This window comes from Chrysoperla carnea, chromosome 1, assembly GCF_905475395.1.
Source record: "Chrysoperla carnea chromosome 1, inChrCarn1.1, whole genome shotgun sequence".
Taxonomy (NCBI): Eukaryota; Metazoa; Arthropoda; class Insecta; order Neuroptera; family Chrysopidae; genus Chrysoperla; species Chrysoperla carnea.
The window spans coordinates 3,234,297-3,256,938 of NC_058337.1; the positions used below are offsets into that span (position 1 = coordinate 3,234,297).

General features: G+C 29.4%; 1 protein-coding gene across 1 annotated transcript; it reads right to left on the bottom strand.

Annotated features, from left to right (window-relative positions):
• Positions 1–10,977: 10,977 nt before the first annotated feature.
• LOC123290441 (serine protease 28-like) lies at positions 10,978–13,051 on the bottom strand. The gene is made up of 4 exons (XM_044870616.1): positions 12,934–13,051; positions 11,822–12,192; positions 11,545–11,655; positions 10,978–11,274 (listed from the first exon to the last, which is right to left on the bottom strand). The coding sequence occupies exons 1-4, from the start codon at positions 13,001–13,003 to the stop codon at positions 10,978–10,980; spliced, it is 849 nt and encodes a 282-aa protein (XP_044726551.1). The 5' UTR covers positions 13,004–13,051.
• Positions 13,052–22,642: the final 9,591 nt, after the last annotated feature.

Below are 22,642 nucleotides of genomic sequence, written 5' to 3' on the forward strand. Positions count from 1 at the left end.
TAATATCTTCTATAAATAGAGCTATATATGTAGTATATATGTATATATTGCATTTGTTTGTTCACCCTAACAGCTATTAGTTGGAACATTAGCTCTATCCCAAAGGAACACCCTAGGGATATTGTTTATTATATCTTATAGTTTAGTTCTTTTATTTAACTATTACTTAGTGTGTGTTTTATCCTACATAGATAGATGTATATATGTATTAACCAATTCCCTATTAATTCAAACGCATTCACTAACCTAACAAAAACACTTACAATACCAACTTTAATTACTTTGAAAAATTATGTAAGCATCTCTCCTGGTAAATAAATTGAAAGATATGTAGGGTCTAGTTTTAGTTAGTTTAGTAATACAAGCGATGATCAAAAAATTGTTTTTGGAAGAAGTCTTACGAACTTTTCATGTGCATTTTTAGAGTAATTAATTATTTAAGGATGTATGAGCATGGTAGTGGGGGCACAAATTTAAAAATAGATATTTTCAATTTTGATGATAAATTTATATGATTACTTGACGATATAAGACGAAAAGTAAGAATAAAATTTTTCGATATCTGGCTTAATTTTCAAAATATCGAAAATTGAAAATTTTGTTTAATTATTTAGCTTTCGATATTTCGATAACCAAGACACATATCGAAAAATTTTATTCTTATTTTTCGTCTACATTCATGAAGTTATAAAATTTATCATCAAAGTTGAAAATAAGATAAAAATAATTTCAACCCTTAATCTACCCTGCTCTTACATCCCTTATATGGACGGTGACACTTAGTTTTTTTCTTTTCTAATTCATTGCTAATATGTTTACTTTCTATTAAAAAGTTTTTTTTAAATTTGTTTTCATTCATTCCAAATGAAAATTATCAAAAACTTCCAAAATATGTCGTTTTTTGAGATTCCTCCATAAGAGCCAATGTATTTTATATCGATTTTTAATTACTTTTTTCTTAAAAATTTGCACGGATACCTAAGCTGAAATTTTAACCACATATTCTTTGAGTAAAAGACTACCTACAAACAACTTTTGAGCCTTTAAATCAAACATTGTTGTCATGCTTATACATCCTTAAGAATTGGATTGTTTAAAAATTTTCTTAAAATGTTTCTTTTCTCTGCGTAATACGTGAAAATATATGTAACAGAAAAGATTTTTTTTGGGTATTTTTTTACTGAAGTAATAGTGGACCTGGACCACAAAAATAAAAAAAAATTGTGTTTATTTAGTATTTGGGTGCTAATTTATTAGACATATTGCCTTACAGCTTGTAGAAAATGATTTTATTATGACGTAATTTAGGAGATCCAACTCGATTTGCCTTGGAGAAGATATTATTGAAGTAACCATCCGAAATCCGATTATCTTCCACAATATAGTTTTATTCTTTTAAATGCCCAATACGTATATAATGCAACAAATTTTGTATCGTGCTTCCTTTATTTTGGTTGCCTGAATAATAAAATGTGCGTGCTTTAAAGAAGGCTCGTATGTGAGCATGCTTGAAATTGTTTACCACAACTACGATTCAAAATCTGATTAATCCTACGAAACAGAATATTCAAATAAGCACAAAACATGCGGCAGTTATCGATTTTGAAACAACTCAAATCCTTGAACATTTAAGAAAACTCCAAGATCGCGTACAGTAGCCCAAAATTGTATCAATTATTGAATTAAATCAAAACTTGTTTTGATTATATAAATAGATAATCGCCAGTTAAATATAATTAAATTGAACTTGATTTGATATCATAAATAATATTATGTAATATTTATTCTCTATAATCTAAACATAATAATAAAATCGTTAATCGAATTGAACATACATAGAAGCTTCATATCAAAGACCGCATTCATTATAGTTTCTCCCCTCGTTAATCTTAAACCAATCACATACATTAGATAATATATCAATAAAAGATAGATTTATAGTTTATTAATATATTAATAAAAGATAAATAATAAAATATCTATTATATACAGGGTGAGTCATTGAAAAAATTATGAAGCAATACATCGGGTAATGAAGAAAGATATAAATTATGGCTCTGTACCATGGATTACATATTAATAAAACCAACCTAGTTAGTTCAGTAGACTTGTTTATAATGTTGGTCCAATGACTAATCCAAGTTTATGACGTCGTCGAGCGCCAAACGCAACTTCGAAAGAGTCGAAAAGAAACACAGAACATTTTTTCAGATATTGTCGACTATAAACCAAAATTACTGGTTTTGATTGTACCTTTCAGGACGTTTTTGAAATAGACTAAATTTGATACAATATGACACTAGAATTATCTCTGTAGATCCAACAGTTTCCGAGATAAAGCCATTCAAAATTTATCAACTTAGCTTTATACATCAGACCTTGTGAGAAATCCAGTAGCTCTGATTTCTTGCAGACTTGTTTATGATTTTGAACCAATGAATAAACCAAGTTTGAGACCTTGAGTGCCGAACGCAACTTTGTCAAATATCGAAAAAATCGTGAAAATTTAGAATTATTTTCAGATTTACGAAGGGTTTCGAAAAATCAGGGTCAAATTTCATTTATAATGACATAATATTGCGATAAATTGCGAAGTGCGAAAAAAATGATGGAACTCTGACTGGATTTGACGCAAGCTCTGATGTATAAAGTTACTAAACTAGCATAGTTTTTAGTAATAGCTGTTTAAATTTCCTAAAAATTGTTTTGTAAGAAAGTACAATAGTCTCCCATATTTAGTCGTTCATCCTGTATTATTATATAATTTGTTCACTCCTATTTTATAAATAGATAATGAGGATATTAACTGATTACTATTATCAGCACATTAACATCGTCATTATTATCATTTCTCTCATACATATAATACTTACAATATTATTTTATTGATTTATCATTATCATTGAATGCTTTCATCATGTTTTTGGTAAGAAATTATTATCATCTTTATCTAATCTGTTCCTATTCTTCTATATTTAGTTCAGTAAAAGATGTTACAAAAAAAGACTAATCAAGGAAAATGAAACAAACTACTCTCATTTTGATAAAACCTCGTGGAATGTGTTTCTTAGGTGTCAAATATCATTAGTAAGGCATGAGTTGTGCAAATGTTTCTGCAATAAATTTTTAGTGCAATGAAACGATCAATATTAAAATTCATAGGCAACTTGTATGACGTAAATGTTAAGTGTTTGTCGAGGAATCGAAAACTATCATACATGTATAACGTGTACGTTATTCAAGTTGCCTATTTATTAATTTTGAAAGTCACCTTTAAGATTGATCGTATCATTGCATTAACAATTGATTGTTTATAAACAAATAGAAACATTTGCGCCACTAGCTCATGCATTAATAATGATAGTTTAACACCTAAGAAACATATTCCATGAGGTTTATGCAAAATGCAAGCGATTTCTTTTATTTTTAACATCTTTTACTGTACTAATACTGAATTCGATTCTGATTCGTTCATTTATTATTTAAGTTTACCTCTATTAAAATAACAATTCTTGTTAAGTATAAGTAAATATATAATAACTATAATAACTATGATATTGTTATCATGTTCATTAAAGTTGTCTTTTCTAATATTAAATTACATTTCTATTCTATAACTAAGTATTTAATTTTATATTTTGGGTATCATTTTCTCAATTATGTATTTGGTTAACGATATAGAAAAACCCGTTAAAATATACAGGATGAAACATTTTAATCGATTATAAAAATGTTGGTTTTTTATGAAAATCAGTATTAAAGCAATCCGGAGTACTAACTCCAATCTGATTTGAGAACAAGATGTCCTCCACAATTTCTGCAACTTTTGCTTGTATTACTTTTTGCTGGGTAACTTGGGTAACTTCACAACGAGCTATAAACCATAACAGATTAAAATGGTTCACTCAAAGAGAATAAACGAAGATATTTGGAAATAAATTTCGACTTTTGCGCCGAATTCATAGGTCAATTTTTATATTATATAAACACGTATTTCGAAAACAAAGTAATCATCATCAGTATGAATTCAAGCCTACTAGAATTTGAGGTCAAAGTTATGGACACAGGCGAATATTGTTCTTCAAAACTTTTGGTTTAAGCATTTTTCTATGACTTACGATTTTTCTTTCGATTAAATGCAATAATGATATACTTTTCCAAGAATTTAAAGTAAGTGTTTTTATGAGAATCAAGTTTCTTTAAAGTATCTCTTGCCTTTAAAGGTCAAAATTGACTATTAAAGAAACCCGGCTAACTAGATTAAATCTTATTTCAGAAGATGATGTCTTTCATAAAACTCTACAACTTTTCGTTAAGTTATTTTTTGATTGATAAGCCATAGTAGATTAAAAAAGTCCACTCTGTGTATTAATCTTATCAATTTGCCTTCAAACTATATCAAATTACCCCAAAGTCGTTTAATATAAACTTAAGCCTCGGAATATCTCGATAGTTTGTTTTACGTAAAATGAAATAACTATTTTTAAACTTTCTAAACAGTTCCTCTTCCGAACTCTTCCGAAAACATCATATGAATTATAGAAAAGGAATTTTCAAATAAGAAAACATATTTTTGATTTAGAAATATTGATGAAATCATAGTTTTTGATAAACTAAAATAAGAGACATGTAATGAAAAATTTAACATTTATGAAATCAGGAAGGTTTTTATCAATGAATTCCTCGTCTATGATTTGTAAAAACGTTAATCTCTGTTTAAAAACTTATCTTTTCAAATAAGAAAAAAACCTGGATACTCATTAATTTAACCCTTCAATTAAAAAATACTACAAACTTTTAGATTTAAAAAAATTTTGATGTCTATAAGGAACAATTATTTAAAAAATTTATCGAAAATTCTTTTACGGCGCTTTTAAAAGCGAGCAAACATTATTTATATAAAGTAAAAGCCAATATCCACTCTCTTTCTTTTCGTTTATTTTTAGTATTTTTAGAACAATTTAGTTAATGAACAACAGAATTGAAGAACAAGCAAAAAAAGTTTGGAGTTTAATGTTTAGAAAAACTGTGTATACAAAGTCAAGATTAAATTGAATAAGTTAACATTTGTGAAAGTAAGGTAGAATTTACATGGCTCTAGAAAAAAATCATTTTATTGAAGCTTGGGATGGGATGGGATATGGAGGCTAGCGGGCCATGCTCGAGCATCGGGCCTCGAAGCAATGGTTCAGAGCACCTAGCCAAATAGACCTTTGTACTCTATCCCCGCTACGCTTTTCAGTGGCTATTATAACCAACTGATGTACTGAAACCCAGGATCTGCCTAGCGCTGAGTTTCCTAATTTCTTCTGGTTCGACTATGGCCGGACCAAACCATTTCCTTCGCTGCTGTATGAGCGCCGGGCAGTAACAGAGAAAGTGGATCGATGTTTCTTCTGAATTTTCTCCGCATCTGTCACACGCGGGAGATTGTCTTTTTCCAATCTGATTTTGGAACTTGTTCAGGTTATCATGCCCTGTGAGTAACTCTACGATGACTCTAATATCAGCTCTGTTTAGTTTCAAGATCTCCTTGGCTCTGTTACTGAGCGAGTTTCCTTCACCCAATAGGCTTTTGGCGATTCGCCCTCCCTCGTAGCTGGTTTATTTAAGCTTACGGTGAATCCAAAAATACCATTTTAAAAGACTAGGGGACTATTAACGGCACAGCACATTAAAATGTATCATGAAATAGGCACCTTTTTACTTTTCATTCAACGAAAAAATCAGCTGAGCCTAGAAGATATAGTTTACATTTTTGTTCTCCATTTCTTCAACCCTAGTGCTGCCATCTTAGCATTAGAATCGAATTGCCTACAGAAAAAAGGCTACATAAGAAAATACTCTTAGATATAAAAATAAGTTGTTGTTGACTTGGAATTGAAACGTAGTTATTAATTCGTTGCCATAATTTTGTATTTTTATTTTTGTAATTTTTGGCTTTACATGTTTATTTTAAACTTTGTAAAACATGCTGGTAATATTTGTGTTATATGAATAAATTTAGCTACTGACGATGATTTGAAAGACAAAACTCTAGTAATGTAAATTCGGCAAAACCATTAGAACAAACTATAGATAACAACAAAAGATTAACGTATACATATAAATATAAAACCAATCAAATTGGTAAGGGTTTGATGTAGCGACATGATGGTGAGTTGATCTTTCTATTATACTTTCTTTTTAGAATCTATTTGAAGCGAACGACGATATTTGTCTCAACTGAATGATTTTCTCGTAAATATTTTAAAATAGCATGCGATGACTTTTATATACTTATACATATCGATGAAAAACTGTTTCTATGTATTTAGAATCAAAGAACAGAAACATTTTCCTTGAATATGGTAAAATAAAACAAAAGACTAACCTCTTCTGTATACAGTGTGTTAGACTATTTCGATTCTGTTCGGGGTTTGAAAACAACATGTTTTTTTTTGAATTTTGAAATATAACAATGAAAATATTATGTGTTGTTGTTTTTGATTCTGATACAAACTTTCCTTGAGACAAATATAAGAAATTTAAGGCACAGTTATGTAAGTCGTAATAGTTCATATCATCTACAAATCAAACCAGTCGCATATAATAGTGCAAAGTGCCCGTAGAGAAAACCAGAAAATATTTACTCCCATCAAATTAAGTGAAAGAAAACCGCAAGATTAGATTCAAACATTTTCAAACCGGCCACAAAATGATGTTATAATATATTATACGCTATAGTAAAAAACATGCGTAGTTTTCCCGTGTAAGTCTTTCTGCTTGGGGAAAAATATGGCTTAAAACAGGGAAACAAAAAATTTAATTTTGACAGATTGTCGAACTTCAATTGAGAAACAAGAACTTTAAATTTATTTTGCAACATTGGCTATGAGTGGCCCATTTTATTAACTGTTGGTTTTTTAGTCAATATGTAATTATAAAAATGTTTTACCATTTACATAAATCAATTTCAATATTAAGTTATTGAAAATTTCAAGTTTTAAGCTTTAAAATCATACCAAAATTATGAACTGTGTATAAAAATAAAAACTTTTTTTGGTTAAAACACTAACTTTGATAGTTAATTTCTGCTAAACCGTACAAAGAATTGATATGAATTTTTCACAAAAGACGTATAAAAGGATGATTAATTGATAAATATAATGATAAAGTTTTAGGATCTTTTTAATTTTTTTGGTATCGAAATACCTTAAGGGATAAAAACGAGACCTTTTATTTGGCCACTGGTATAAAATTTATTATAATTTTTTGTAATTTATATACAAAAATATAATAAAAACAAAGTTATAAAACCATTTACGCATAATTAAGCGTATGATAGATATTATGATTATAATACAATTTTCTTAATTAGTTGTATATTTCCCAATAGTATTAAAAAAAAAACAGTCATTAAATTTAGTATTTAAATTTTAAAGCAATATAGGTCTCTAATGATGACATCACGCAATTGACAAATTAAAAAAGAACGTATTATTAATTAAAATAATTATCATTACTAGTTAATTATATTTAGATCATAATTTGTTCATATAATTTTTGTATTTCATTTTAAAAGTTTATTATTTAATTTTGGTACCACACCTTCACAAAAAAAAAAATAACAAGTAGAATAACAAATAGAATAACAAAACGAAAACTGTTTAATAATTGGTAGATAATGAATTCGAAAAAATTAGTGAGTTTCTGTTCCGAAGTTAAGAGTGTAATTTTTTTCTGTCTCTAAAACACACAAAAATTTGGGTAAAATCGAAAAAGTTTTGGCTTGTTATCATATAATAGGATATAATAAAAATTTAAAGAAAGGAAATAAAAATGTAAATAAATAGTATATGACACATCTAGGGAGCAAAAGTAAAGAATATCAGATCTCACGTTCTGCTGAGAGTGACAACCATGAGATCTGAGACATTATTTACTTGCTCCCGTGTTGTGTATACTATTTTATGTTCGACGGAGGCGGAAAGCGGCAACTTCGTTTATCACAGTGTGGCGAAAATTGGCAAAAAGTAGAAAATAATTGTTTCTATGAGTCAAAATATCAAGGATTATTCGAAGCGATTCCAGCTTTTAAAAATTCATGTATAAGTGACTCATAGAAATAATTGTGTACAACCTTTTATTACAATAAAAGCTTCTACTTTCAAAAGAATTTTTTACTTAAGCTTTTAGCTAAAAACTCAAAAAGAATGTATACCAAAAATGGTGGAAGTGATGGGAAAACCAGGTTATACTTGCCATAAAAATGCTTTGTCAAACGTTTGCAAATAAAAGCTTGTAAAAAGCTTCTAGACTATATTTTTATGAGATTTTAACTAAATTTGGACTTGCTCTTTAACTATAAATAAACCATTATTCCAATAATTAGTTATAACAAAACTCTCCAATTAGTAATGTTTTTTTTTTTTTCCTTTTTTGTTTTTTACTGCTTCGGTACATAATAGTACTATGTTCTATGTCTATGAAGTATATATATCTACAGGGGAAAGTTGTCATGGTACCATGGAATATTTTGCGGGGATATTTCGAGAAGGTTTTGTAAAAATACTAAGTATATATCACTGAGCTATTTCATTCTTTCAATTTCATCAGTCAATTAACTAAACGTTACATTTTTTTTTTTTTTAATTTTTCATTCACTCGGAAATCCAAGCTTTTATGTTTTTAATACTCCAGGAGCTCCTCTAAATGAGCTCACGATACACTGTTTCTATCCTGAATTTATATGAATATGATTTGATTTCCAAAATTGTTAAGCAAGTCTAATAGAAAATTAAAAAGTATTGTCAACCTTGGCAACTTTCTCATATCTATAGAAAATAATATAATATACACTTATATCAAAAAGCTCAACATTTAACTATATTATATGAATAAGTAAAAAATGCCGGAAGCTATTCTATCTTTTGTAAATTAATACTTGATAATGATGGGATGGAAATCTATACAAATATCAGTCGAGTATCGTTTTAGTTCTTATCGTTGAAGAGTACTTAATTAATTAATTACTGTTCATAGAATAATAATAATAATAATAATAATAATAGATAGACGAATGGTATGAGAGAAATGAGGGAAGAGAGAAGAAATATTGTTGAAAATATTGATTCAATAAAATAAAAATTTACTAAAGTTATTCAATATTATTTTATTAATTAATCATTAAAAAGTTTATTCAAAGCAATTTTCAATTCAGATTTTATGTATAAAAATTTCACAAGTGCAAGTGACCTGAACGGAAAGGGTTTCGTCGTAAATCATCATGTTGTCGATTATGTCTTTGTACCTACCCCAAATTTGTTAATACCAAGGTCAATATTGATCACAAATTTGAAAAATATGACCCAAATTTAGTAGGATTACATATTTTGTTTATCAAAATCGGATAAAATTTGGATGCGATAGAGCAAATTTAAATTTTTTGGATTCTGATGACGTCATAGAGTTCAAAATTTCGATTTTTTTGATATCACAGGCAAATTTGATCCGATATAATTAGAATTTTTTTTGAAACCCACTAATTTTGGTTCATTCTTTTCAGCTGTGATGTTAGTTTTTCGCTAGCTATCACTTCTGTGCTTACTTCCGGGACCAGGACTCCACATTCTTGAAACCTATTAGAGCTATGTTATTTCTTATCACAAATTTGAAAAGTATGACCCAAATTTACTAGGATTACATACTTTGTTTATCAAAATCGGATAAAATTTGGATGCAATAGAGCAAAGTTAAATTTTTTGGATTCTGATGACGTCATAGAGTTCAAAATTTCGATTTTTTTGATATCACAGGCAAATTTGATCCGATATAATTAGAATTTTTTTTGAAACCCACTAATTTTGGTTCATTCTTTTCAGCTGTGATGTTAGTTTTTTGCTAGCTATCACTTAGGTGCCTAATTCCGGGACCAGGACCTCACATTCTTGAAACCTATTAGAGCTATGTTATTTCTTATCACAAATTTGAAAAGTATGACCCAAATTTACTAGGATTACATACTTTGTTTATCAAAAGCGGATAAAATTTGGAGGTGATAGAGCAAAACTAAAATTTTTGGATTTTAAAATTTTATATTACATTTCAGAATTAAATCTTAGACGTAAAGCATCAAATTTTAAAGTATTGGCAATGTCCTCTGAATGTGAATAACACACAGACGCATGATCTAGGACCCTTAAACATTAGAACGATCGTAAAACTGATTGCGGTTTTTGTTAGACTACTTTTTTAAGACTACTTCATTATTTAAACAAAAGTAATAAATTTCAATTGTTATAAACTTTAGCTATAAGAGCTCTTTATATAAAAGTATACATTTTCAAAAATCAAAACATTAACCCTTAAGTGGTGCGTGCGGTACTTATAAAAAGTACTTCAAATATAAAATAAGTAGTTATTATTTATTATATTCAATAATTATTACAAGTATAACTATTATGTATGCACTTTTGAAAATATTGTGAATAAAAGTTTATTTAGAATAATATTTGTGGATATTTTTCATTTCTCACGGTTTCTACAATATACAGAACTTTTACTTGCAGCTTCACTTCGTGGTTATTGGAACAAAGACCGTTAATTTTTGGAACGAAGTTTCTTAACACGACTTGCTGTGGTGAGAAAACTGGTAGAAATCGTCTCGTAAGCATGGACAATCAAATTTATGATCATTAAAGGACATTCAAATTTATGATTTTCAAGATACTGACGTGAAACTCGAATAAAAAAAAATTGGCAGGCTAATATTTTGGAATACATAGATCTGGCATAGACGCAATTTTTGTAATATTTGGGTCAAAATAACCCAAAAAAATGGTTTCTATGAAGATAAGAAAAAAACAATAGATTTTTTTTAAGGGTATCCCTTAAAAAATCGTAAAATCTCGTAAAATTTATTAGTAATTAGCAGTCAAGTTACCTTAAATCTTTATTAAATATTTTACAAGATTAACCTCAAATTTCCCTTCCGTATTATAAATAAATCAAAGCATATGCGAGCCAATCGAGTACAAGCGGTAATCTTAAAAATAACGATGGCATTTCAGATTCACAATCCACACTTATTGGAAATGTTGCAATTCCATGTAATTTATTATCATAGATCAATGGGGCACCAGCATCCCCAAAACAAATTCCACCACTGTCTCCTGCACATACATGACTATCTTCCAATGGTGATTCAGTTAAATTCATATGCCATTCACATTGGTCATTTGATAAAATTTCCAAATTGGCTTTTTGCAATACATTATTTGTTGGTTTGTCTGTCTAAAATTGGACAGTTATTTTAGAAACGATTTTAAGGTTAAACGAGCATTATACCTACTGTACGAGACAATCAATTTGATTTCAGGAAGGCTTACTGGGTTTACTACATCACAATCTCGAGAAAAATCTGCGAAAATTACTGATTTCAAAATCATTTTGTGACAATGTGTTATATCGAAACAATAGACGAAATTTTGAAAGTATGATGAGATAAAAAAAGTTTTCAGTGTTCTTGTATCCTCAAAAAAAGTCTTTTGTTGAAATACGTACCAAACCCCACCCCAGGGTAAATGCCGTAGCGGTTGAATTTATAACATCTCTTGGTCTGGGTAGCTTAAGCGGTAAGGCTTTTGTATACGGGATATCAATTGCATTCTTTAACTGGAAATTTTAAAAACAAATTTTTTATTAAACATAATTATACTCTCAAAGATTTTTACTTTTAAATACTTATAAAGCATAAAAGGCGCAACTAGGGAGCCTTTAAAAAATCCTTTACTTCTCTTACCTCTTATTCATCGAGTATTTAAGAAATTGACTCTTTTACCTTAATTAATCCCACATCAAAACGATGTTTACCATCATACAAAGGATGATATATTAATTTGCTGGCCTCATCGTTCTGTATTGCCCTCTGATGACCAAATGTTGAACCAGCTCGCACCCAAATTGTGCCTGGCTCGACTAGTTTACAACTATATCTCACACATTTAACGATTTTTTTTCGATTTGCAGCTTCTTCGATACATGTACATTTTGAAATGCATCTAGCGGCTGTTACAACAAATTTACGATGAATAATTGTTCCACCGCAACGACTTGAGTTATCGGTATGAATTTTACTTCCCACTATTGCCATGTATGGATAATCTTTAATGTCTGCATTTTCTCCATAGTAAATTCTTGGTTTTTTACCAGCTATTAAATTAAAACATTATTTTAAAAAGGAAAAAAAAAGTTAAGCTGTCATTAGGACTCCCGACAGAAGGGAAAACTTAAAACTCTGGAATAATGAAGTTATTATCGTACTAGCTAGGCCCAGTCACATTTTGCTGTTGCCTGTAATCTGATAATAATTATCAGGGGAGTAAATCAAAATTGTCTAGAAACACATTTGGCATTTTCTTTAATATTATATGACTTTTATTAATTTTTTTTTTAGGTATTTTTAATTATTTGTTCCCGTGAGATTCAGTCAATCCATCGATTACTTTTTCAGTTTTGCCACCATAAACATGTGGAAGCTCAATTTTTACAAATGAGATATGCGCTATGTATAAAACACTATTATAAATAATAAAAAGGCAACAGCAAACAAAGACATCACCAAAGTAATCCCCCCTAACCAAAAATATATAAAAACGCCAGCCGAAATGAAAACTTGTTTATTGTAAAAAAGAGAATTTTGAGGTTTAACGCGGATCCAGAGAGTAGACAATCAGGACAACCGAGCTCCTGCTACAAAGTAGTGAAATCCGGGAAATCAAAAATTGGCAACCTCTAGTCATAATACATAATTACATAAAATAGCTGGAATGAAATATGTTCAGAAAAATTTGAATAACTATCTCCAGTTTTATTTGATCCAATATTTACTGACGTTGGGAGTTTCCCCAATCGGGCTAAAAGTTTTTGAATAGATTAATTACAAATTCTTACCGTCTATTCCTACAAATACCAAATTAATAGTAAAAGTCAATAAAATTATTTTTGAAAGCAAAATATTCATCTTTTTAAAACAATTTTTTCATCTCTGCTATGACCTTTTCTATTTGATAAGGTGCTAATTGCTGATTATAGAAATACATTTATGCCAGCCTAATTATTGTTATCGAAAACCGTATCAAATTTCATTCGGTAATAAATTTTTTTAACAAGTGTAGAAAGTATAATGTGGGCAATACCCGTTGAAAAAAATGATTCCTGTGACGTTTGGTGGAAAAGATTCTTCTTAAAATTCTTATATAAAATGTCTAAATAGTCTCAAAGATCGATAGTGAAACGTTTTCGAAATATTGAATCCCAATTAAATTAAACTTATCACATACATTCAGTTGAAAATGATTCATTATCAAGTTTTTCAACCAAGAAATTTTTGATATCACAAAATGATTGGGGTCATTTTCCTTAAGAATTGTTCATGCAATAAAGTCTCAAAAATATTATCAAAAAATTTTAATTATATTTTAAAAATAACTGTAACGTTTTGTAGAAACTATGCACAATAAAAAATATTTTTTCAACCGAAATAATAAAAAATTTATTTAAAAAATACAATTTGCGAAAAAATCACTGTTATATATATATTTGTATTATTATCACTCCCAGGGTGAAATGTGAAATGTTATGCATATACAGATATAATAATAGCCGAATTCTGTATCCAAATTAAAGATATAATGGTTGAATGAACTTAAAAAGGTAATCGCTACCTGAAATTGGATCAGTTGATATAATACTTAAAATATACAAAAAATAAAAAAAACATGAGTGAATTTAATCACACAAGACTCATTGACTATAATTTAGCTAACTATTGTATGTACACAGAGTTTGAGAAAATTTCAAGGATAGTTCCTTTTGATACATTTGTTTTCCTTAGTAGGAATAAAAAGCACTGTGGAACTATCTATCGTAAAAGTGTAATAATCTGTCCTGCAAAACAATGAACTCAATATTACTAGCTCGACCTGTGCATTATTCAGAAGTGCGGTAGACACCCGTAGATACAGGCTGAATAGTAATATATGAATAGTAATTGACTTTTTTATTTATAGACAATTTTATTACAAATATGATATACGCATTACATAATAGAGAAAATTAAATGTTAAAATTATTTTTCAAGCCGGTTTTTTCCTAAGAGGTTCATTTTTAGACCACGAGTCTATGGTATGTTATGGATCCGGCACGACAAGCTTGAAAATGATAGGCAAATCATCGAAATATATAAAGAATTGAGGAAGATATCGCATGAACACGAAAAAGTAGGCAAGATATGCAATCTATGACGCATTTTCAGTTTTGAATTAATATAAATGGCGCTCAAAATTAAGGATGGCTGCGATAATGATTCTTTTTAATTAATTCACTAAATGATTCATTTAGTGAATCACCAATCCACTTAAATATTAGTGATTCAGTTAGAGAGCGTACCTCGTATTTGCTCGCTTAAACAGCCTATACTGTAAAAAAAGCAAATAAAAAACCAAGAGGGGAAATGGTTTGCAGTGAAAATTTTAAAGTTTCCCATTTTTATGATCAATTTGATATCGAAAGCACTAACCACATGTTTCTAGAATAAATAGAAGAAAAAACAAGGTAGTTTTGGGGGTGTTTTCTCTATTTTCGAGAGTACAACGTAACTTTTAAAATTTTCGAATTATTTTGTTAATTTGACTTTATTATGCATGGAATGGAAAAAAATCCTACCTATCTAGAAGGAATAGTAGTGGAAAGGGTAGTTTTAAGGCTTTTTTCTATTTCTAAAAAATTAGTTACTTGTAGCGTATGCTCCATTCTAGTATATAAGCTATAATATTGTGAATAATCTAACCCTAACTTGAGTACGGAATGGTTCCACATACAAGCTTTCATCGTCTATTTACCCCCTTCAAGTTTTATTTTCACGACAAAAGTATCCCATGTCATTTCGCAGTATTTCAATCTATCCAGAAATCATCAAAATTGGTTTAGGCGGTTAAGGAGTGAAAACGTAATAGATAGACAGACTTACTTTCACATTTATAATGTTAGTTAAGATTTAGGGATATTATCGCTACTGACAAACCACCTGAAATTATTTTCGAAGTTTAGAGTAAATAGTAATTTTTGGTGCTTTATCATTATGGTTAGAATAGAATACATAGCTTTCAAAATGCCGGTTTTTGTTAAGTGTTGTCTTGCTCATACCAACTACACCATTTAAGAAATATCCTGTACCTATAGATCATAAATAATAATGACTACGAATAATATATATTACGTCAATAATTTGAATTTTGTTTAGTCAAGCAACCATTCCATCCCATTCATTCAATCCAGGTATTATATAATAGCTTGTTGCTCCTGTTATCAAAGTGATTATTGTTTATTTATAATATTAATATCATGTAGTGAAGAAGATATAATATATACATACATACAAGCATCATCTTCCTATTGTTATTAATTGTAACATAAATCCTTTGTTGTGTAGATATTATATTGTTAAAATATGTAAACAGTGACACCCTGGTGTGCAAATAATCCAACACGAACCGACGAGAACGTTATTATTATAAATATTTATTCTAAAGTACCTATATTAGTTAGAATTTTTTTTTCAAACTATTTTGTGTGTAAGGTACCGACGATCGACCATCGATCATGGGTTATGGAAATATTTTAACTTTATTTTGATTTAATTAATGCAAAAAATACGTACGGTATATTCTATTGTATTTTTAAACATCATCTGATCGGCTAGTAAAAGATCAAGAATCATTTTTTGGAAAGATGAAACTGTGATTGTCTGGTTAAATAATTTTGAAAAAAAAAAATGTTTTATTCATTGAATTTTTATTTGGTTTTTGGTAGTACATACTATAATACAATAAATAATTTTAAATAATAAAAAAAAATTTTATTATTAGTGTATGACTACAAGTTTTTGAGTAGGTTTCGATCGACGGGCGATCAAAGCTACACATTTATTATATTTAAAGTACCTATATGATTAGGAAAATAGCTTCCTGTTACATTTTAAAACCGCCAAAATGTCCTTTGGATCGTTCTGATCAAAAGCCCTGACGGTCACAATTTATTTACTGTTTTTCGAGCTATACTACCCTTATATAGCCCGTCGCACGAAAACTACTAGTTTGAAAATTTTGTGGCCTTGAGGACTTTTGATCAGAACGATCCGATATTCACGTAAAACACCAGTGTTGAGTTTTAAATGGAAATATCTATTTTGAATATCTTTGAGTCCATTTTTAAAATCGATTATAGTTCGATTTTCAGAAGTAATACAACCTTTTTACTATTTCAAATAAAAATTAAGTCAATAAAATCATTACTTATAAATGTAACAGTAGCAAAATTCTCTGTCGCTGATATATTTTGATACGGAATACTAGAAAAGGTATTCAATAAAAATTGTTTCTTAAAAATTAGCTAGTGTAGAATACTTTGTGAAGAACAAGAAAAAAAAATTTTTAAGATAGAAGAAGGTAGGTAATAAAAGAAAGCTTTTAATTTTGAACGTATACAACAGCATTTACAGAAAACAAATCCACACGGACGGCGAACAAGACGATAAAGGTGGAGAAAAGAAAAAAAAGTTAAAAAAATTCGGTAGAGTTTGCAGATATTTTTCAAATTGAATGGTTCTGTATGTTGCGAAAATTGTTTGAGAAAAATATTTACCGTACCGATCTGTGAATAATAAGGTTACACATGACTGCCGAACGTACTTACATGAACTGGCGGAACAAATGCAAAAAATGACACAAGGCTATCGGACACAAGCACCACTAGACAGGAAGTTCCTTTTGCAAACTGCTTCTGAATAGGAAAAAACAGATATGGTTGGAATACAATCGTTGATGTTTCTCCTCTATCAGCAAAACTGTTGTGGCGGCAGGCACACTGAACGGTTGGGCCTACTAGTGCACCACGATTCTTGCAGAAGCTATCATAGTAGGATGACGAAACGATGTCTCATCTTCTGTGTCACTATCCAAATTTGCCATCTGAAGTATGTTGACATCAAAGCATTCCTGCTATTCTTAACGAGTTCCAAAGGCACCATGGAACATTGATCGGGGGTGGACCATCTTACCTTTTTGGTATCACAAAGGACTTTATGGTTTAAGTGTGCCTCACCCCAGGGCGGCCAATCTAACCTAACTGATCCTGAAAGAAGTCCTGAGAGAAATTTATCCAAAAACTTAGGTTGAGCTAACATATTCTACCCTCTTTCGAAAGATGTCCATGAGGTTTTAATAACCAAGTCGTTAGCCTAACCAGGTCATGGATCTCCTATTTTTATTCGATCCTTTTTCCTGAAGGAAAACTCTTTTTTTCTTTCAGAACTTCTACCCCTCAATATAGCTTTATTCACCTACTGTTCCCTAGCCGAATGTTCTTAGAATTCGTTCAAATTTAATGCTTTTTCTTCGTACGGTAGTGGTACGGTATTCTAAGACATAAAGAAGAAAAACTCGTTATTGAGTTTCAATTCTTTTATACTTATTTTAACAGGCATGTAAGGAGTTTGTTATAAAACTGTTATATTTACCACCAGACTCACAGGTTTTTTGTTTAGTGGTTGAAGAAAAAGAATTTTATACTTCCTACGTAATACGAAGTACGAACATATAGTCAGTCCATCAAGTCAGTCAGTCAGTTCATACGATGATATTCATTGGTAATTACATTAACTAACCTTACTTTCTCACTTACAGTTCAACCAACAACAACAAGAAAAAATAAAATAAAACTTACTACAAACCCTCCTCTACTTGAATCCCCTTCCATCCAACACTCCATCTTACATTTGTATTGGTTTTGGTTTCAACCTCATCTTTTATACTTTATAGCTTTAAGCTACGTTAATATTAGGTAGATTTTTATATTATTCTTGTTCGGGGATAGAAACAAAAATTTGTTGATGCATAAAGTAGCTTTTCCAGTTTTCGGTCAACAATAATTTTCTAGAATAAAGAATGTCCATTTTGTCCATTTTTTAAAGAAAGGAATTATATTATATTAAAAATTTGGTCCTTCGTGCCGGATCTATGAGTGTAAAAGAAGAGAGATAACTTCGTGTTTAAGTATATTCCGTTTCATTCAATATAATGCGTGTGTATTTCCGTATTTTTACAGAAATGAACATAAAATATCTTGCGCTTAAAATGGATAATCCGAAAACTGTCTATTGGAAAATTAAACTAATGACGTCAAGCAGTAAAAGGTAAGTCAAAACCCCTTCAAGTTTTCTAACGGGCAGGTATGAGTTACTCATAAGAAAAACTATTTTCTACTTTTTAGTAAAATAAAATCTTGTCCCTTAAAAATTAAATCAATTAAATTTTTTTTTTTGGTCTAGTTATTCCATATTCCTGTTTTTTAAACCTACTGGTGTCGGCCAAATTTACTGCTTCCCGAGTAGAAATGCAAATCATGCAGGCCGGAAGTTGTCCCGGGCCGGGTCTGGTGGCAATACGGCAGTTCCTACATGGAAAATTGAATTTGGGATGGATCAGGGCCGGATGAATAAAAAGTAATTAAGGATTTTAAAGTCAGGATCGGATCAAAATAACCTTAGTGGAATCCTAGTAAGTAGATCTTGATTTGAATTCATCCGGGCCGGATCTATTTGAATCACTCAATTGACGTCACTGTCCATATTTTGAGAATTACTTTTTAATTGTATTACAAAAGAAACTCCAGCAATTTATACAAATGTGAAGGTGGCTTTAAATAGAAGTTGTTTTCGATTCTAATTCTACTATCACTCATTCCATGACCAATACAGTTGGTTGGTTGGTAGGTTATTCTTTTCTTAACGATTACTTTGTAGTATCGTGAAAGTAGCTGACTGTAGAAGGTATCATATAAAAGTTAAGAGTGTGAATAAAAAAACAAATAAAAAAAATAAAACATTAAGAAACAAAAAAAGTATAAAATAATGGAGAAATTCGTAACAAATATTTTTAATACGTTCAGTTAATTATTGTAGATATTTTCTTATTGATTTACATTTAAGTGTTTTAAAGATATCAAACTGCGGGTTTTATTTCCATTGAAAAGTACTCTAGTATTGATTAGAATGAAAAAAGAATAAAAAATTTCTCTCGTGGATAAACTTTTTTTTCCCATTTTTGAAGCCACTTAAGTTTTGTGAGCCTCACGATTCACACTCTCGGCTGGCAGAAAACTCCAACTCCTTATTTCACCCCCTGTCACATGTAACTCATATTATTAGTTTTCCTACATTTATTTTTCCAATTCTAGGTTCTATCATAGAATTCATTTAGTTTTTTCGAATTTAAAAGTACTATAATTAGTATGCAGTCATCAATTAGCTAACTTATTCCACATGGATTGTAAAAATCATGAATTGAATCTATTAAAATTTGGTCCTTCGAACCAGATAAACAAGAGTAAAGGAAGATGATCGACTTTACGTTTAAGTATATTCCGTTTCAATAAATTCAATGTCTTTTGACAGAAATGAACAAAAACTATCTTGCGCTTAAAATAAATAAAACAAACATTGTCTTTTTGGAAAGTCACTAACGACGCCAAACAGTAAATGAGTCGTTATAAGTAGGCCTAAAAAATAAAAAAATAAAAAAATGTAAGTCAAGATTATTTTGTAGCTTTTATTGAACTAAAATGTAGAAAATAGTTTTGTTATTTTTTGTAACTTCTAGCGGGTAATAGCGTATTTGTTTCAAAAAATGACATTTAGTATTCGAAGTTAAGATGTATTATCCTAAAACTTTAAGTGAAGTATGGATAAATTTTGAAGGCGAAAATTAAAGGATAACGCGTGTTAAATTTTGTAAGAACTGTAAATAGCCGTGCATGTAAATAGTTTTCGATATGATTTCAATAAAAACAGCAAACATTTTGATTTTATATTTTATGCTTGACTCTCTCAAGCTTGTCTTTTGTGAATTAGAAAAAGATAACTACATGATGCTTATAATTATCAATTTATTTACTATTTATGTTTGTTTACTTAATTGAGTATACAAATTTAAACGTCAAAGTCTTTCGATTATTAATTATGTTTATAATGATACAAATAGCGTATACTATAAAGACAAATTTGTCGAGAATTGATAAAAATCCACACACATCAGGATTCGAATCCGGGCCTCTTAGATTCATGCTAAGCGTCTTTACTCATTAAAGTAATAGCTGCACCTGTTTCAGAAATAATTAATATCACTCTCCAATTTATTCATCACAACCAATTTTCGATAATTAAGTATGAAATTGTTATCATTTAGACAATGTTTATTCCTCCCAAAAATTAATCTATTTATGTTTTTTTTTCCTAAATTAGTTATTTACTATAAAACATTCACTCCAAACATATTAAAATCTAAATATATTTACAGATATAAATCAATAATCATCACATGACTCTATATCTACTACAAAAAAGCAAAAACACTAAATACGAAACATGAGGGTGCAAAAATTAACAGATGGGCACATCCCTTTAAACCAAAGTAAACCAGGAGTGATGATGAACTGAACAGAAGGGTATGTATATGTAGATGGAATGTGTTAAAGCCTTAATAGACTAATATTATCCTTTAGGGACCATCACATCACAATATATTCAACCACAAAACTACATAGGTTGGATGGTAACGCTTGACCAATTACGTTTAGTAAATATATGAAAAATTAATGCGTTGGAAATTTTGATTTTAACTTTTCATGTTTCTTCCTTTGATGATGCTTTCTGTCTGATCTGGCATTGTTCAGCATATGTAATAATATTTTAATTTATCTTTAAAAATAATAATAGTTTGTTTTTAATTCATTCTTGGGTTGGCTTGGTTATTTGAAGTACATATCTTTTCACTTTGTGAGTGATTTCGTTCAATGAAGCATAAAAATATTGAAATCCCAAAAGTGATTTTTGAGTTATTGTTGTATTTAGTTTTTGAGTTTAATATAGTAATTACTTTTTTTACGTCGCTGTTAGAAAATTGATTAGATTTTTCCTTTTTTATTTTCAAACAAGAACAAATAAAATTTACAAAATTTAAAAAAACCCCTGAGAAATTTTTCGGTTACTGAACCCTAAACTAGCACTTGAAGCGTATCTGAGAACAATTTCCATTAAATTACCATTTTCGTTAAAGCTTTCTCTTGACTGAACCGATTTTGAGGACCATTGCCTATTTTTTGGTTGCTTCGGGTATGGAATCCAAAACTCGCATTTGAAACATAGCTAAGAACACTCCCCATTGAATTATCTTTCAAACGAAACAAAAAAATCCAAATCGGTAAATTTTTTTATTCACTACGATGCCACAGACTGACAGGCAGGCACACATAGCGGGCAAACTTAAAACACATCTTTTTTTATGGGTTAATGTTCCCTACAATATTGTCAAAATCTGAGGATTTATTTAGTTTTAATAGAAATATCACTTATCAGATATAAAGTCCTGCTTCAAGAGTCCTTTAATCCCTTGATCCGGCACGGAGGACCACTTTATAATAGTCAATGTCTTATTATAATATGTAATTATCATATTCACAAAGTTTTTAAGAGTTGGGAAATTGCAAAAGCCCCTTTACGAATCAAATTCTTATACCATTTTCGACATTTAAGCAAAGAAAAATGATGAATAGAATTTACAACGTTTGAAAATCTGGTGAAGATATTATCGGGAGTGGATGAGAAAAAGAAATATTATGTGTCGATCAAAACCAAATTGTCTTCTTGTGATGTTAATTTCTTCCTGTAAATACTACTTCTTCTCTTTGTGAATCGTATGGTAAAAATTCGATTACATGTAAATTTTAGTTCACTATTGTCAAAAAAGCTGAAGATTTATTTAGTTTTTAGCCATAGTTTCTTACTCCACTTGATCCGGGACGAAGGACCACTTTGTCATAGGTAATACACGTTACAATCAATGGAAATGAGTTGAACTTATAATATGGAATCGTCTTAAAGAGTCTTGTATTTTCATCTTTGAGCAGTTCAAACTTTCTGGCTTTTCCGAGACATGTTGAAAATTAAGCAGTTTTTGCTGCTACTTTGTATTAGATGTAGAAAAGTATTTGCGATTCAAGTAATTGGTCATTTTGCTTGTATATACGTTCATTTTTTGCTTATGTTGCTTATTTTGCAATATTTGCCTTTATTTTTTACGTTTTTGACTTCATATTCAAATGGATGATTGTAAAACATCTGTGATTTTTCAAGATTTTCCCTTTATTTTTTTAAATAATATTCCTAAATAAGGTTTCATTTCAGCTAATAATTTGAATAGAATATTTTTCTTGTTTTTATATTTCTATAAAAAAACAAAATGTATATCCGTATAAAATTAACAATAACACAAAAAAACCCTTTCCTTAAAACATCATACCCTGCCGGTCTGACTGTTATATGTTTATAAATATGATAAGCATTGTAGTAATTATTAAATTTATTTAACTCTTTAACTTCGTTGGTAGGGCATCCCTTCCAGCTAATATGATTTTATAATAAATATAATATAATGTAATATTTAAATTAAGGGTTAAAATATGTTACATAACTTAATAATTATAGTAATAATAATAAAGTAAGTGTATAAAATAAATATATAACCCTATCTTCTATATATAATATATA

Bases quoted from the DNA above. Each gene is read 5' to 3' on its own strand.
- LOC123290441 (XM_044870616.1), bottom strand. From the start codon at position 13,003: ATGAATATTTTGCTTTCAAAAATAATTTTATTGACTTTTACTATTAAT. The intron at 11,656-11,821 runs GTAAAAGAGTCA...TAAAATTTCCAG, and splicing joins TTGATGTGGGATTAATTAAG to TTAAAGAATGCAATTGATAT. The intron at 11,275-11,544 runs GTACGTATTTCA...GTCCAATTTTAG, and splicing joins TTACCCTGGGGTGGGGTTTG to ACAGACAAACCAACAAATAA.